The 14,064-nt window shown below is 58.9% G+C and overlaps 1 protein-coding gene across 12 annotated transcripts in view; it reads left to right on the top strand.

Moving 5' to 3' along the window:
• The window catches only part of KCNT1 (potassium sodium-activated channel subfamily T member 1), an 86,554-nt gene that overhangs the window by 70,048 nt on the left and 2,442 nt on the right, over positions 1 to 14,064 (top strand). For 5 of the 12 annotated variants that reach the window (XM_042786761.1, XM_042786764.1, XM_042786769.1 and 2 more), the window contains exons 15-30: positions 459 to 567; positions 1,001 to 1,109; positions 1,903 to 2,052; positions 2,211 to 2,449; positions 3,927 to 4,143; positions 5,084 to 5,189; positions 5,297 to 5,469; positions 6,275 to 6,346; positions 6,629 to 6,763; positions 7,018 to 7,129; positions 7,801 to 7,902; positions 8,037 to 8,120; positions 8,522 to 8,650; positions 9,060 to 9,080; positions 9,839 to 10,142; positions 12,170 to 12,232. In XM_042786761.1, coding sequence (XP_042642695.1) covers positions 459 to 567; positions 1,001 to 1,109; positions 1,903 to 2,052; positions 2,211 to 2,449; positions 3,927 to 4,143; positions 5,084 to 5,189; positions 5,297 to 5,469; positions 6,275 to 6,346; positions 6,629 to 6,763; positions 7,018 to 7,129; positions 7,801 to 7,902; positions 8,037 to 8,120; positions 8,522 to 8,650; positions 9,060 to 9,080; positions 9,839 to 10,142; positions 12,170 to 12,232 — 2,125 coding nt within the window. The remainder of the gene's footprint in view (positions 1 to 458; positions 568 to 1,000; positions 1,110 to 1,902; positions 2,053 to 2,210; positions 2,450 to 3,926; positions 4,144 to 5,083; positions 5,190 to 5,296; positions 5,470 to 6,274; positions 6,347 to 6,628; positions 6,764 to 7,017; positions 7,130 to 7,800; positions 7,903 to 8,036; positions 8,121 to 8,521; positions 8,651 to 9,059; positions 9,081 to 9,838; positions 10,143 to 12,169; positions 12,233 to 14,064) is intronic. The other 7 variants (XM_042786766.1, XM_042786767.1, XM_042786770.1 and 4 more) reach the window with 4 other exon arrangements.

Raw genomic sequence — 14,064 nt, forward strand, 5'->3', positions numbered from 1 at the left:
TGGGACAGGGACTTTGCCGGGAAGATCTTAGTTTTGCAGCCCTGGGCGAGGGAGGAGGTGACAGCTCTTGCTGCTGGCTGGTGCCAGGGATGCTGCCTGTGCCGTGGCGGTGGCTCCTCTCTGCCTGCGCCGTCCTGAGCCCCTGTGGCCTCACTGGAGGGATCTTTTCTAACAAAGCTGCCCAAGGGTCCCCGTGGGCAGGCAGGGACTGCGGGGAAACACAGAGGTGGCATGGGGGACAGCCCCTGCAGGCTCACCTTCCCTCTGCTGCCCCCGTTTCCCATCGGTGCCGGGTTTTGGGGAGCAGGGGAGGGAGGTTATCCCCCGTTAGGGGTGTTGGCAGAGCCCTTGCTGCACGTCTCTGCGGTGGGGGGGTGCTTTGCAGTTCATCCTGGGTGTAGAAGCATTCAGGAGCATAATCCATCAGACAAGTAACTCTTGCTTTTCTCCTCGGTTAGGACCACCAGACCATTCTGAGAGCCTGGGCTGTGAAAGATTTTGCTCCAAACTGCCCTCTCTATGTGCAGATCCTAAAGCCTGAAAACAAGTTTCACGTCAAGTTTGCCGGTGAGTCGGAGGGGCTGCACGGCAGCGGGCAGCGCTGCTCGCTTCGCCGCTCTGGACTGTCTTACCTGCCACCACGGATGTTTCCGGAGGCTTTTCCATCTCGGGGCAGCCCGTGACCTGGTGCTGAGACTCCTCCCAGTTACACACAGGTCCCACGTGTGCCTGTGTGTGCGTCCCCGTGGACGTGGCGGCAGCGGCCTCGGTTGGGCTGGTGTCCAGCTGGCTGGTTGCCCGCCTGCATCCCTATTTTCCTGCCTACATCGATGCCATTCCCGGTGGTTCCCTGGGGGCTGTTGAAAGCCCTCCCAGACGGGCAGGAGGAGGAAGCACCCAGCCCCCAACACCACCCCAAAATTACTGCATCCCCGGGCACTGCTGGCTGAGGAACCCATCCCTTCCCCTCCCCTCCATGACGATCCCCTCTGCCTTTCAGATCACGTTGTCTGCGAGGAGGAGTGCAAATACGCCATGCTGGCGCTGAACTGTGTCTGCCCTGCCACCTCCACCCTCATCACGCTGCTGGTGCACACCTCCCGCGGCCAGTGAGTGCTGCCTGTCCCTGCCTGTCCCTGTCCCTGCCTGTCCCTGTCCCTGCCCAACCTCCACTGCCCCAGCCTGAACGTGGAGGGATAGCACAACCGGGGAGCTCTGGGCACAAAGGATCAGGGTCTGGGGGGAGCACAGTGAGGCCTGGGATCCCCAGGCAGCTTGGGAGCAAGAGCCAGTATCATAGGGGGAACGTACCAGTGCAGATGGGCTGGCCAATGCCACCTTTCCAAATATCTGGGAGTAAAAATATCTTCTTTATTCTGGCGTGGTCCCGCTGGCCGGAAGGTTATTTCACAGCCCGTTCAAACCCAGACCCCGCAGGCACAGTTGGAAGGAGCTCTGCCAGCCCAGTAAAGTGATGGTGCAGGTCTGTGCTCCTTGGCCAGTCAGAAATGTCTGAATTTTGGGTAAAGTGCCGTCAAAAGAGTTACGAAGCATCATTGCCAGATGACTCTCACCCCATGCTCAGCGCTGCTTGCTAATACAGGCTCTGAACCCTGCCTCTGCAACCCCCGGCAGCGCTCGTTAAATGAAAAAGGCACTTAAAATCAGAAATGGCAACGAGCTCATCCTCAGCCTGCAAACGCCGCCAGCTCGGGGAGATGTCTCGCCGTAATCTCACCGCTGTTGGTCTATTTGGCGGCGTTTATTAGCCACCCCCCGCCGTGCGGCTCTGCCCGGCTGGTGTGCTGGGGTCTGGGCCAGCACTGGGGGGGTCCCATCCTGGTACTGGGGCGGAGGAGGGGGGGTGGGTTCCATCCCAGCGCGCTGCTGCTGCCGTTGCAGGGAGGGCCAGGAGTCCCCGGAGCAGTGGCAGCGGATGTACGGGCGCTGCTCGGGCAACGAGGTCTATCACATCCGGATGGGCGACAGCAAGTTCTTCATGGAGTACGAGGGGAAGAGCTTCACCTACGCCGCCTTCCACGCGCACAAAAAGTGAGGGCAGGGGTGGGCAAGGGTCTGTCTGCCAGTCTGTGTCCCTTGGGGGGTCGGGGAGTGGGGCTGGAGGGCACTGTGAGGTCCTGTGTGCAGGGCCAAACCCCGACAGGGGCTCTTCTCCAGCTCTAAGTGGCCACGTCGTGCTCCCGGCGCAGGTACGGCGTCTGCCTGATCGGCATCCGGAGGGAGGAGAACAAGAGCATCCTGCTGAACCCCGGCCCGCGGCATATCATGGCAGCGTCCGACACCTGCTTCTACATCAACATCACCAAGGAGGAGAACTCTGCCTTCATTTTCAAGCAGGAGGAGAAGCAGAAGAAGAAGGGCTTTGCGGGGAGAGGCACCTACGACGGCCCATCCCGCCTGCCGGTGCACAGCATCATCGCCAGCATGGGTGAGTTGGTGGGGCTTCCCCGAGCTCCCCACTCCATCTCCTGCCCTAGGTTTGTTTCCTTTCCCAGTTTTGGTTTTATTTTGCTTTTTGGAAACTCCTTGCCATGACCCCCACCTGAGGTTTGCCGAAGCCACTGAAAATCCCTGTCCATCCCCTGTCCTGGTTACCTCACCAGTAAAATACACCCTGCTCCTTGCACCCTGAGTGCTCTCAACAAGCTCGAATATAATTATCAAAGCTTGTGATGTCCATTATCATTAATGGTATTTGCATAAGTTCCCTGAGCCGTGGCTAGAAGAATAATGCCATTGGCCACGTCCTAAATCATGTTTATGAGTCACAGCCCGATGAAGAGCATAGTTTGCTCTGCAGCGAGTGGTGCATTTTCGCAAATGAAAAAATACCATGAGTCATTACTTCCAGCTTGTTTCTGGGGAGAGCAAGTTTTGGGGCGGCTGCGCTACACGAGCAGGTTATATTTCAGGCAAATAATTTATGCGTTTGTACTCATGAGCAGCAATTTGCATAGATTATCCCCCAGCAAGCTGCAAAGCACTTTACTGAATAGCATTTGTCATTACGTTGGCTCGTTCGCAGAGCGACCTTTGGCAAAGACTAATGAGAGGGAAAGAAATTGTGTGAGTGCCTGATGAGCCCAGCACCTGGGCTTTGCTTATGGGGAGACTCCCCGTGTTCTTGACTGTCTAAAAAGGCCAAGACTCAGATGGGAGCCTCGCTGGGGGTTTCTGGTGGTGACTTGGTGGCCCTGGTCAATACGCTGTAAATAGATTTGATTTTTGGAAGCTGCTGGAGGACAGGATGGGGAGGCCTCTCTCGTCCCACCTGAAGGTCTGGAGCTGATCGGGGGGGATGCAGGGGATGGATGAGGGTGTTGGGGGGCTGCCCCCCTGCCTCTCCCTGGGGGCTTGAGGACCCCTGGGGCAAAGGGGTGTCCGTGGGGAGGGCAGCGTCCCGGCGAAGGGCCAGATATGGTGACTCCAGCTTGTTCCTAACCTGGCTGATGCCTCCCATAGCCTGCAGAGATCTACAGGTAGAGCTTAGGCTGGAGGGTTGTCATCTCTGAGCTGCATCAGAATAATAAAAACCATGGTGAAGCCAGGTTTTGCTGGTGCAATGAGCAGCAGGTGGGCAAGCGGTTCAGCTGGCGCGATGGAGGTGGCCACAGCTGGGGGATGGGGAGGGTGACGGTCCCAGGGGCCAGCAGCCTGCACCCACTGTGGGAGCAGCTGAGCTGTGCCCCCCGGGGGAGATGCTCCGCACAGCGATACCCAGGTGAGGGTCACTGGTGGGTGCTTTGCCCGCGAACGGTTTAGCTTCATCTGGGTTGTACTGAGCAGGCTCGACGCACGGCCCCGCGTGCTCCACCCCGTCCCCGTGCAGGGCTCGAGGGCACGGCGCTTGCTCTCTTCACCTCCTTATAGCATGTTTGCCGTGCTCCCTTCCCCGCCGTGTCCAGGTACAGTAGCCATGGACCTGCAGAACACGGAGTGCCGCCCCGCTAACAGCAGCAAGCTGGCGCTGCCGGCGGAGAACGGCTCGGGCAACCGCCGGCCCAGCATCGCGCCCGTCCTCGAGCTGGCCGACAGCTCGTCCCTGCTGCCCTGCGACCTGCTCAGCGACCAGTCGGAGGACGAGATGACACAGTCGGACGAGGAGGGGTCGGCGGTTGCGGAGTGAGTCACCCGCTGGGGGTCGAGCCGTCGTCCCCCGTCCCCAAGAGGCGGGGAGCGCTGTAAACGACGGGCGTCCTGTGGTGCCTGGGGGGATGCTCGGGCTCAGCCCCTCGCGGCTTTTGCACGAGCACGCGGACGTCTGGAACACGGGCAGTCACCCCCTTTTGGGCTGCTTTGGGGAGGTCTCCTCCTGGGTATCAGCGAATTTGCACCAAGGCGGACACTGCTGAGGGTGGGCAGGTTGTTCCATCAGCCCCCTCGCCTCCTTTCGACGTGAAGAGGATCCTCTTCTCTATTGCACATAAGTAAAAAATACAAATAAATATTTACTCCAGCTTTAAAGCTGTTGGTCAGTTTATGGTGGCCAGATAAGCACTTGCTTTACTGGTTACCTGTTTGGATGCTGTCACAGCGATGTGGGGACTTGACTGAGTATCTGCAAACTCTCACAAATTGGCTTTTCATTCATGTCCACTTCTTTAAATGAAATGGCTCTTTAAATGAAAATTTCTGCTTCTGGTTCCATCAAAATTACAAACAGCGATTTTTTTTAAATATCTCTTGACCAAAACAAACTCTGAAAATGGACCATGGGTTTTTTTTGCTTTTTTACATGGCTCAGCATTGCCCTCCTCTCCTGAAGCTCTCTGCCCTGTCTCCTTTCATCTGTTGTTCAATGATCCTCTCTGCCTTCTCCACCCGTGCTGGGCGCACTGCATATTTGCAATATCATGACCCTTTGCATAGCAAAAATGATTCCTAAATATGTATATTTTGGAAAATTTCCAGCTGCTGCAGGGGAGTTTTGCAAAGCATTTTGTCAGTGGGGTGCTTGAATCCTGGGCTGCTGCTATTAAGTGTTTTTCTCAGCGTCTGAGCGTTGTATATGGGGGGAGCTCTCCCCGTGTCCTCACGCTGCTGGATTTTCTCTCCGCTGCAGGTACGTGAAAGGCTACCCACCGAACTCCCCTTACATTGGGAGCTCCCCGACTCTGTGCCACCTTTTACCCGAGAAAGCCCCGTTCTGCTGCCTGAGGCTGGACAAGGTACGGTGGGGCTGCAGCCCCCCAGGAGCGGGATGGCTCGGGGGGGGGGGGGGGGCAGGCGGCTGCGAGCCCCCCGCTGAGTCCCTGCGCCGCCTTTCACCGCACAGGGCTGCAAGCACAACAGCTTCGAAGACGCCAAAGCCTACGGGTTTAAGAACAAACTGATTATCGTTTCGGCAGAGACGGCTGGGAACGGGCTGTATAACTTCATTGTCCCCCTTCGTGCCTACTATCGGTCCCGCAAAGAGTTGAACCCCATTGTGTTGCTGCTGGACAACAAGCAAGTATTTCTCCGCGGAGGTTTTCCATCGCACCGAGCCCTCCCTTGTGTTTCCATGGGCGATGGGAGCGCGGGGGAACGGCAGTGCCACTGTCGGGTACCTCGGCTGATGTCGGCCCTGGGGACTCCTGTGTGGGTGTTGAGTCTACCTTTGCCCCGTGGGCTCGCCGCACCACCTTGCTCTCTGTTTTATTTTAACCTGGCATGAGTAAATATGTTCATGTTAGGGAAAGAAGATTCACTAAAATTCGTGCAGTGTTTAATACGGTAGGAGGCGGCGGCTGAGCCCACGTAATGCCGATGGTCAGTTCCTTCCAGAGGCAGACGAAGGGGAGGCTGTGCGTTCAGCGCTCCGAACCCCCCCCACGCATGCTGGAACTGCTCCTGGGCCTCTTTACCTGGTGGTTTTTCAGGTCGATGCGAGGACGCTCGGGTTGTGACCCACTCTGATGGCACGCCGGTTGGCACGCACGGAGCCTGAGCTAACGAACTCTGAGAAACGGGTTCCATCAGCTCGGGCTTAGTGCTGGCAGTGCCGCGTGGTTTCCCCTTGCCGCAGAAGACGCCCCGAGAATTCACTGACCGCTGGCGTTTTCCAGTGGCAGTGTTAATTGTTAACTGTATTTTCCGATTGGGGTGAGGAGTAATAATTAGCTTTTTCCATCCATTTACACTTAGTAGATCTCACTGCCTTGCCTAGCTATAATGGAAGTGTAGCTTTTTTTACAGGGTTTAAATGGAGGGGTTATATATAAATATATATATACACACGCTTAAATCCTGCTCTCTGTTGCTCTTCCTCCAGGCCCGAGCACCACTTTCTGGAAGCCATCTGTTGTTTCCCCATGGTTTACTACATGGAGGGCACGATTGACAAGTAGGTGTTTTCGCGTGTTGTTACTTATGGTGCTGCCTCAATGTGTGGCATTTACCCCCAGCCCAGACTTTCAGGTCATCCCACGAGAAGCCCCAGGGTTGAGCTGAGCCCATCCCTTGGCTTCTTGGGTTGTCCAAGCCCCCCGCGGTAGATGGGAGCAGGTGAAGAGCTGGTGGTTGGGAGCAGCCCGGGCTTGCTGTAGCGCTGCACGTCGCAGCGTGCTGCTTCCCTGTGTCCTTTCCAAGGGCTGACCCTGCGCTCTTCTCTTTGGGAACTGCCCAGCCTGGACAGCTTGCTGCAGTGCGGCATCATCTACGCCGACAACCTGGTGGTTGTGGACAAGGAGAGCACGATGAGTGCCGAGGAGGACTACATGGCCGATGCAAAGACGATTGTCAACGTCCAGACCATGTTCAGGTGAGGGGCGACCACTGCCCCGGCTCCATCACGGCCACTTACCTCTGCTGGAGACAAGACCGGGAAGGGTGCCGGTGGCTATGGGCAGTGGGACACATCTACGGTTGGGCTTGCTCTAGGAAACAGTGTCTAATCAGCTATTTCTGACCTCGGAACAGGCACGGGGATGGTTTTGGTCTTCCTCAGGCTCTAAATGCAGGAAGTGCTCTGACTTCCAAGTGAGCTGCAGGACAACAGGTCTCTTTCCATTGCAGGCTCTTCCCCAGCCTCAGCATTATCACAGAGCTGACCCACCCCTCCAACATGAGGTTCATGCAGTTCAGAGCAAAGGACAGCTACTCTCTTGCCCTTTCCAAGCTAGAAAAGGTAAGAGAAGGTCTTCCCGTGCATGCAGGGCCTGGCAAGCCAACGCTGAGAGTGACCACATTTGAGCTCCTCAAGGTCCGGTGCTCTTCTGCGTGCTGCAGCTACCGCAGTCAGCATGCATCTACCCGAGATAACCTGCTGCAGACAAATAAGTGGGCAGTTGATCTTTGAACTAGCTACCTCCTTCTATGTATTTATGTATTTATTTGGTGGCTGGAGTTTGTGGTGCTTTGCCCACTGCTGTGCTGGGCACACTGGACCTCTGAATCAGGTTTAATGCTGTGACTGCAGTAAGGGGGGGTAGTGGAATCGCTGTGCTGAGACAGATCTTTTGACAAGGGAGGAAATGCCCCCGAACCAGCCACTGAGGGATGTGAAAGGGCTGCATCCAGCCCGTGTCAAAAAAACTCCAACCATGCCTCTCACCTTTCCATGGAAAATAAACCCTCTTTCACCCAGTGTAAGGATGCTGCCCTGATTCCCTCCCGGCGCACCCGCCAGAAATCCCACGCTGGTGTCCTCCCATTTTCATGAGTCTTCTCGCTTCTGTGCAACCTGTGTGCGGGGGAGGCGGCGTGGTGTCTCTTCGCCAAATGCCCCGGAAGGATGCGAACAAGCCCCTGCCAACGGCGTTTGCCTGCAGGTGCTCACATCTCCCCTTCCTCTTCCAGAAAGAGCGAGAGAACGGTTCCAACCTGGCCTTCATGTTCCGGCTGCCCTTCGCGGCCGGGAGGGTCTTCAGCATCAGCATGTTGGACACGCTGCTCTACCAGGTGAGCGCCCGCCGGGCTCTGGCTAACACACCCCTGCAGCTGTGGCCACCCCCTTTGCATCTCCTAATGAATAACTGAGCAAACCTTTTTTCTGGCTTCCTGCCCAAATGTCTCCCCCCCCCCCCCCCCCCAAGTCATTCGTGAAGGACTACATGATCACCATCACCCGGTTGCTGCTGGGCCTTGACACCACGCCGGGCTCTGGCTACCTCTGCGCGGTAGGTGCCAAGTTCCTCTGGGTTGAAACCATCGGGCCAAGTCATGGTGGATCTGGTGGGATCCGTCACCCTGCGCACGGGGGTGGGAGGGTTCCCCTCTTGCCGTGGAGTTGGGGGGGGGGGGGGGGGGAGGCAACACTGCCAGGTGACCGCTCCCCTCCATCGGGCGTGGGGGGAAACCTCAGCACTGCCAAGAACCCAAAAGCCCAAGAGCTGCCAAGGACCAAAGTGCCCGTTCTGAAGGCTGAGGTCGGAAATTGCTCCTGATCTTTTTGTGGAGCCCAGCTCGCTTTTGGGATCGACACGAGCGAGCCGGGGTGAAGCTCAGGAGCGGCCCTGGGGTGCTCCTCAGTGAGCTCTGCGCGACGCAGGGCGGTTGATGTTTGTCCTCTCTTGCTCAGATGAAGATCACTGAAGATGACCTGTGGATCCGGACGTACGGCCGCCTCTTCCAGAAGCTCTGCTCCTCCAGCGCGGAGATTCCCATCGGGATTTACAGGACGGAGTCGCACATGTTCGCAACCTCCGAGGTAGGGGCACGGTGGGGGCGGGTGCCAGGCAGGGGGGCTGCTGGTGGTCCCAGCTGAGCATCGCCGCCCGGCAGTGATGCGGTCCATGAGGCTGGCCGGGTCCACGAGGCCCCTCCGCCCTGGTTGTAGCCGCAGTGGGGAGGAGCAAGGGGAGGGGAAGCTCTGCCTTCGCTCCGTTAGCAGCCCCGCATCCGAGACCTGGTGATGCTGTCTGGTATAAGCCAGGTCTGTCTCACTGCCCATCTCCCTGGGGAGCATCCAGGCTGCGGGGGGGATTTTCTGGGCACAGCTCCGCAGTGCCACGTGGCACCAAGTCCCCAGGGAGCAGGGGGGGGGGGGAGTGGCACAGCAGGGCTGCCCGTTTGCTGGGCTGACGCTTTATTTTTCTTTCCTTTTCCCCCCGCTGCAGCCCCACGACATCAGAGCGCAGGTGAGTGCCGCTCGCATCCCGCTGCCGGGCGCCTGGGCCGGGGCCGGCGTTACCCTCTGCCCAGCAGCGCTGCCTCCCCGTCCCCCCGACCCAGAGGCTGACCCACGGGCAAGCGCTGGGCTGGCTTGTGCCAGCAGCTCCTCTGGCCACCGAGAGCCACCACGAGCCTTGTCCCGGCTTTCACCCCCCGCTGCCGGCACGGCATTGCCCGTCCCCACGCTGCCGGCTGAGCAGTGGCAGTCCGGGAAGACAAAAATCCCCAGTGCCCTGAAGTGTAATTCACTGGGATAAGGAGCAGGGGAGTGAGCCAAGCTCCATTTTAAATACCTTCAGCCTCCGGCTTTGTGGGAAGCAGCTACAGGGAGCCAAAAGTTGACAATTTCATTCAAGGCAATCCACCTCTTAGAGATACTTTAAACTGCTTTATTAGTAAATTCCTGCTCACCAGCGGGGATTGCTGTGTCGGAGGTGTGGCAGCATGTCTGCTGTAAGATGGAAGAGAGGGAGACGAGGGCACGGCTGTCCCTCGGGCAGCCCGTATGCAATCCTGTGGGAGTTGTCAGGCGCCCCGTTAGCCTCCACTCAGTGCTTATCCCAAACCTGCCAGCCAGGGAGTTTTAGCAGGATGGAAATGATGTGCTGGGAGAGTGCGTGTGGCTCAGAGGAAGGATCCCACCCCACGGGAGAGATCCCACCCCGTCAGAGACAGGACGGGCTCTTTTTGGCTCCCCGCTCCCCGTGACCTGCTGGGCTTCCAGTCACAGATCTCCATCAACGTCGAGGACTGCGAGGACACGAAGGACGTCAAGGAGCACTGGAGCATCAAGACCAGCCACCACAGGAACTCGTGCTCCAGCGACCAGTCCGAGCACCCGCTGCTGCGGCGCAAGAGCATGCAGTGGGCGCGCCGGCTGAGCAGGAAGGGCAACAAGCACTCCAGCAAGACGGCCGAGTGGATCAGCCAGCAGCGCCTCAGCTTGTACCGGCGCTCCGAGAGGCAGGAGCTTTCCGAGCTCGTCAAAAACCGTATGAAGCACCTGGGCTTGCCCACGACCGGGTACGGTAAGTGCCGTTCGGTTGAGCTTCTCTGCGGTGGTGCATCCCGCTCGCGGGCTCCTCAGGTAACCCTGTGCTGAGCCTAACCCCAAACCGAGCCTAACCCCGTGTCAAGCCTTAACCCCGCGCCGAGCCTAACCCCACAGGCACCGCTGGGCCCGGCTCCGAGCAGTGCCTCCCTCCCCGGCTTGCTTGGGCTTCTGCAGATGAGCGCGTTCAAAGCTGGGGTCCCGCAGCGCAGAGCCCCCTCGCCTGCCACCACCCCCCCCCCCCCCCAGCTGCCCGCAGGCACCCACCCCCATTTTGGGGCTGTGGGACGGGTCCAGGCAGGAGTTTGCAGCGGCAGAGTAAGGAACTCTCGCCCTTCTGCCTGCAGCTGGATGCCCCGCTTGCCCCCCCCCTTGCTTTCTGGCCGTGCAGAAATGGTGATTCAGGACACACCGAGTCCAAATCAGCAAAACCCTTCTGCCCGAGAGCCCCCGTAGCGCGGCAGGGAGAGGTGAAGCCCCGTCAGACCCCTTTTTGTTACAACCTTTAACCCTTCATGAAACTCTTCCCCGGAAAGCATTTCGGTAGCTGCAGGGCTGAGTGGTTTGCTTCGTGGCTTGTGGAACCAGCGTCTCCAGCTGCGAGGAGCCGGCGCGGCCGCAGCGCCCAGGGTCCCTCCGTGCAGCCACGTTTCTCGTGAAGCTTCTCACCCACCCGTTGGTGCTGGTGTCGGTGTCTCCCCCCCCCGCACCCCGTCGCCCCAAGTTGATTCCCCACCCTTTGGTTACAACAAAGTCTGTAGCCCCCAGCTTCCTTGGTTTGTTGGTTTTGTTGGGTTTTTTTTGTTTGGTTGGTTTGGTTTGGTCTGGTTTTTTTTGTGTGTGTGGTTTTTTTTGTTGTTTTGTTTTTTTTTTTCCCTTTTCTTTCTTTTAAGCCATCCTGTGCTGCTGCCTGTTTGCTCCATCCTCAAAGAGCATCTGTCCACCCCACGCTGGCCCCTGCCCGCACGCAGGCTGGCACCATGCCCCGGCCGGGACGGGAGCTGATTTCAGGAGGCTGTGGGGGGGGGGGGGGTGTTGATTCCTCCTCTCCCATCTTGGCTTTGCCCTCGAAGCCCTTTAGGCATGTGAAAAAAGAGGATAAAACGTAAAGAAATGCGGTGCAGGAGCGGGGTTTGGGGAGAAGGGCAAACAGGCTGGCTGTGGGCATCGGCCAGCCTCCCCGGGGAGGGAGGCAGGAGAGCTGGCTTGCGGCAGGACAGCAGGACACAGAGCACGCCAGGCCCACCCCCCCTCTTTTTCATCCAACATTCTTAATCCTAAAAGCTTCTGGGGGACTTCCAGCTCCCTGCAGCTCCGCTGCAGAGTCCAGCACGCGGCTGATGGAATTCACCACCTTAAAAAAAGCTGGTTTTACACAAAAACAGCTGCTGGGTGCGGGAAGCTGGGAAGCAGGGTGCGCCCGCAGCGCAGCCCGCGGTCCCCGAGCGGCGTGGCTTCCCCTGAAAAATGCAGACAGGGGTTCGGGCAGAGGCAGCCCCCCTGCCCGCACGGCCCCTGTTGAGGATCCCGGGGGTCACCCCAAAGCCAGCCCCGCCGGGGTGCTCGGGGCACCGTCGGCTGGGTTAGTGGAAGAGTTTGCAGCCTTCTCCTGGCTGATCTGGCAAATTTGAGCTGGAGCAAACCGGGGGAGCTCCGGCAAGCGAAGAGGCAGCGGGGGGGGGGGGGTGTGCAGGACCCGTCTCCTGGTGGGGTGGGAGGGCGATGCCTGGCACGGTGGGGGGGACCAGCAGCTCCCCAGCCCCTGGGGCGCGTCTGCGGCTGTGCTGGGAACCGTGCATTGTCACCGTGTGTCACCATCAGTGTCTGGACACCCATGGCGTTTTGGAAGAACACGTTGCTCTGCCTTCTCCCCCTTTCCTTTTTCTTTTGCTCATTTTATTGCTGCAGTGCAGGAGCTCGTCTCTGATATTTGCCGAATCATGGCTTGCTGACCTCTCTCTCTCTCTCTGTTTATGTCTGTGCCTTTCCCTGTATGTTCTGTAGAGGATGTAGCAAATTTAACAGCCAGTGATGTGATGAATCGGGTAAACCTGGGATATTTGCAAGGTAATTCCCTTTCCCTGGGAGTCCCGCGTGACTCACGGCGTGCAGCGTACAACAAGATCATGCCAGCTAAGCCCAAACCACACCCTTGCCGGTTTTCACCTTAGATACCTGAGCCTTTCAAGCACTAATTTGTGGGGTGGCACTGGAAAAACAAAAGACCGTCCTGCAACAGGCAGCGCAAGCAGAGTCACGGAGATGATAACCTCAAGGACCCTTTTCTAGATGAATTCTGACAGGGAAACCGCAGCCCTCGGCTGTCATTAAAAGAAAACCCTCCCTCCTTCGCTCTGCGAGTTGGTTTTGGGCTGCAAAGCCAGTGGCAAGTCGAGGAGGGGATTCACGGGGCGGGGGGGGACGGGACGAGCGCAGCGGAGCCGCGGTGCTGGAGCTCCCGCGCCCGGCCCCTTCGCCTCTTGACCCCGATGGCAGCGGCAGCTCAGGGGTGAGGCAGCACTTGGGAAAACCCTTCGCAATCCCTGGTTTGCGTTCCCGGACTCCTCTCTAGCCTTAGCAGACCCTGTTTTCTAACTGGGGGTTGGGGGGGGGGTGTGCTGGGCTCTGCGCGAGGCAGCAGCCGAAGGTGCCACCCGTGCTGCAGACAACCCCAGGGCACCCTGTTGGCATTTGCGGGAGCTGCAGGGTTATTGCATCATTTACACCTTTATGCCATGGTGTAATTTGCCCTGGAAAAAAAAAACCTTTTTACTGCGGCAGCCTGGAGGTTAGCGATAGCCCGACCTAGCTGGAATTTAGGCTTCACTAGCCCACGCTTAAGGTGAAAAGTTGGCATTTTTCCTATAAACTGTGTCCTTCATCAGAGAAGCAGCCCCAGCTGGGGCTCATGGAAGCCCCAGGCCAGCAGAGTATATTGCCAGCTGGGCGGTGGGTGCTGGGCAGGGCTGGGATCTCCCCCTCCCGCAGAAGAGCTGGGGCTGAGCAGGAGCCCGTGTCCTGCCGCAGAGGGACCCAGCACCATCCATTCCCCCCAGCCCCCTGCTAAACCAGGAGACCCCCACGGGTGAACGGCCGTCGTGGCGGCATCACTGCTGGGAGGCTGCGTGGGTGTGGGAGCTGGAGCTCAGCGCTGGCTCCCCACCCCTTACCTCCCCCCCCAAAAAAAAAAAAAAAAAAACCCCAACAAAACTTGGTGGAGGTTGCTGATGGGCTGAGCCCTGCCGCTGTGCCGCAGGGGATGATATGGCAATATACTTGGTGGGTTTAGCAGTGCCTGGCTCGGCTGCATGGGGGGTCAGGAAACGGTGCTTCCATGGAGCAGGGAAACCTGCCGCGAGCCAGGGCCCTTCCCCGCCTCCCCCCGTCATGGCAAACCCCGTGTCTCTCGTCGGGTCCCGGGGTCTGTGTGCCACCCGTGCCCCAGCATTGCCACCCCGCCTTGTCCCCGCCTCGCTGTAAGGCTGAGCACTGGGATGGGCAAAGCTCTCCGGCGGCTCGAGGGACCGGCTGGCGCCTGGGGCTGGGCACCCCAGCACAGACTGGGGGGGGGTGTCCCCTCACAGCATCTCCCTGCGGGCAGTCCTGGTGGCTGCGGCACCTTCCGTGGCCTCAGAGGAGCCAGGGAGGTGTCCGAGCAGCAAAACGAGGGGCTCGTGTCGCCCTGCAAGCGCCCCTGCGTGCCGTACCCGCGCGGTCCAGCCGCGGGGATGCGCCTGGCCAGTTGTGTGGCGAAGGCAGCCGGTGTGCATCCCTGTGCGGGGTGCCCGGCTGCGATGGCTCGAGCCGCTGTGGCTCATCTCACGGCTGGAGAAAAAACCCCATTTCAGAGGTTTCACCCCCGGTCCTGAGGCTGAAGAGCAGCGGTGCTCCTTGTGCTG

The sequence above is a fragment of the Tyto alba genome, unplaced genomic scaffold (assembly GCF_018691265.1).
Source record: "Tyto alba isolate M040663 unplaced genomic scaffold, T.alba_DEE_v4.0 Super-Scaffold_11, whole genome shotgun sequence".
Lineage (NCBI taxonomy): Eukaryota > Metazoa > Chordata > Aves > Strigiformes > Tytonidae > Tyto > Tyto alba.